The sequence below is a fragment of the Capsicum annuum genome, unplaced genomic scaffold, assembly GCF_002878395.1.
Source record: "Capsicum annuum cultivar UCD-10X-F1 unplaced genomic scaffold, UCD10Xv1.1 ctg3774, whole genome shotgun sequence".
Classification (NCBI taxonomy): domain Eukaryota; kingdom Viridiplantae; phylum Streptophyta; class Magnoliopsida; order Solanales; family Solanaceae; genus Capsicum; species Capsicum annuum.
The window spans coordinates 31,798-33,831 of record NW_025844824.1 but is presented as its reverse complement, the minus strand read 5'-3'; the positions used below and the strand labels follow the sequence as shown (position 1 = coordinate 33,831).

The window sequence follows — 2,034 nt, the reverse complement described above, 5'->3', positions numbered from 1 at the left end:
TAGGTGGTCCGAACTGTGTTTTAATGAAAGAATTATGGATGATGCATTATGACTCAAAAATAGGACATGCAAGTCTTGGTGTGGGGACACCAATTTAGATTATGTCATGATAATTCAGAGCAGAATAGAATGCTTGTTTGAAATCAGACCTTTCAGATGTTGAAGCTAGAAAGAAAATGCATGATTTAGAACAGGATAAAAAAATTGGGAATAAAGAGTGCTTAGGTGGTTCCCCGAAAAAGGCATGAGTTCAGACAACTCATTTTCCAAAACCGTGATTTGTCGATTCGGGTATATTATATTACGTTGGCCTAGTGTCGTGTGGCGTATTAGAATAGAAAATCCAACCCTTACGGCACACTTGCGTTGGGGGCTTCCCCGCCGAGTCAATGGCGAATTCCATACCACCCGTGGGATTTTAGAATTGTAGGGGTGTACCACCTATCTCAGAATTAATACGAAGAATAGAACTGCATTGTCCAGAATGATTTATGATTTTGTAGAAAATTGCCCAAGTGTTTTGTAACTATTTATTCATGATATTTTGACAATTTTCTCTCTCATTATTTCACTTATATAAAAGTTTTATTTTGGACTACTTTGCATACCAGTACATCTGTATTGCCCCCTCCTCCCTCCAGGTTCTGAGGCTCAGTCTAGGGGTCCAAAAAAGAAATAGCACTAATCAGACAGAGTTGCAGTGTCCAGTTGGTGAGCCTTCTCTATTCCGGAAGGTCTATCTTTTCATATTATGGTATTTATTTCCATTTTGGTCTACTGGGGGCCTTGTCCCAGTATTAGACAGCTATCAGGATTCCTTATAGTAAAGATTTTGGAAACTGAATCAGATGTTATTAGATGTAGTTGATTTTCAATTTTCCATCCTTATGTTGAAATTCAGAATTGACCATGTTTCCGTAGCAGATTATGATTCCACATCTTCTTTATTTATATGAATATTTTGCATTGATTACCAGATAGAGAAGGGCGTTCTGTGCTTTCATGGTTCAGGATGACCATCACGGCCAGGCCATAGTTCGGGTTGTGACAAAGCAACATGCTGCTTGATGAGCAAAACAACCTAAAGATTGCAGATGTTGGACTCTCCAGGCTTATGACTACTGCTGGAAACACCAACGTGATTGCCATTGCAGGCATGCTAGGTTATAGTGCACCAAAACTCTCCAAAATCAACAATGAAAGTACCAAGACTGATGTCTATAATCTTGGAGTGATCATTTTGGAGCTCTTAACTGGAAAATCACCTAGCGAGGCTATGGATGGTCTTTCTTTTCCACATTGGGTAGCTTCCATTGTGAAAGAGGAGTGGATTAATGAAGTGTTTGATGTTGAACTTATGAGAGATGCACCTAATATTGGTGATGAGTTTCTTAATACATTGAAATGGATTTGCCCTGTGTCGATCCCACACCAACTACTTGGCCAGAAGCTCCACAAGTACTACAGAAATTGGAGGAGATAAAACCATACATGATGTTGGACTAGGGGTTTTTGGAATTTTAGCTTATTTGATGATAGTGTGGAAACATAATGTGATATTAAATGGGTGTGGGTTGGATATTTAAAGGATCGGGTATTAAATGGGTTTCACGTTTTTTTTATTTTAATTAATATTGATTTATTTTACTTAATGATGTGGACCTCTAATAAGAGGCCACGTGGCAAAGTGGTTTTTAAAAACCACAATTAAAAATTAATGGCATGGATGAGACGGTTTTGTAACGGCGATTACATGAATGAGCCTAACGTTTAATGGATGGCATAAATGAGTCATTTTTGATAATTCAGTGGCATATTTGAGTCTTTTTCCTTTTAAATAATTTCTTGGAACAATAGTTTAAATTTCCCAATATTATTTCACTAAGCTGTATCTAGTTGCTACACTTACATGGATTATTAGTTTGGAAATTAGTTTGTTCTTGAACTTAGTTGAAGTTTATGCGAAGTAACATACAAATTACCCGAACAGCAAAAATAACCATTTTGCATTTGTAACCTATGTAATTGCTCATT

The 2,034-nt window shown here is 37.1% G+C and overlaps 1 protein-coding gene across 1 annotated transcript; it reads left to right on the top strand.

Moving 5' to 3' along the window:
- Positions 1–1,057: 1,057 nt before the first annotated feature.
- LOC107876916 (probably inactive leucine-rich repeat receptor-like protein kinase IMK2) lies at positions 1,058–1,483 on the top strand. Its single transcript, XM_016723732.2, has one exon. It carries the CDS (start codon positions 1,058–1,060, stop codon positions 1,481–1,483), a length of 426 nt encoding a protein of 141 aa, XP_016579218.2.
- The last annotated feature ends 551 nt before the right edge of the window (positions 1,484–2,034 follow it).

Bases quoted from the DNA above. Each gene is read 5' to 3' on its own strand.
- LOC107876916 (XM_016723732.2), top strand. From the start codon at position 1,058: ATGCTGCTTGATGAGCAAAACAACCTAAAGATTGCAGATGTTGGACTC.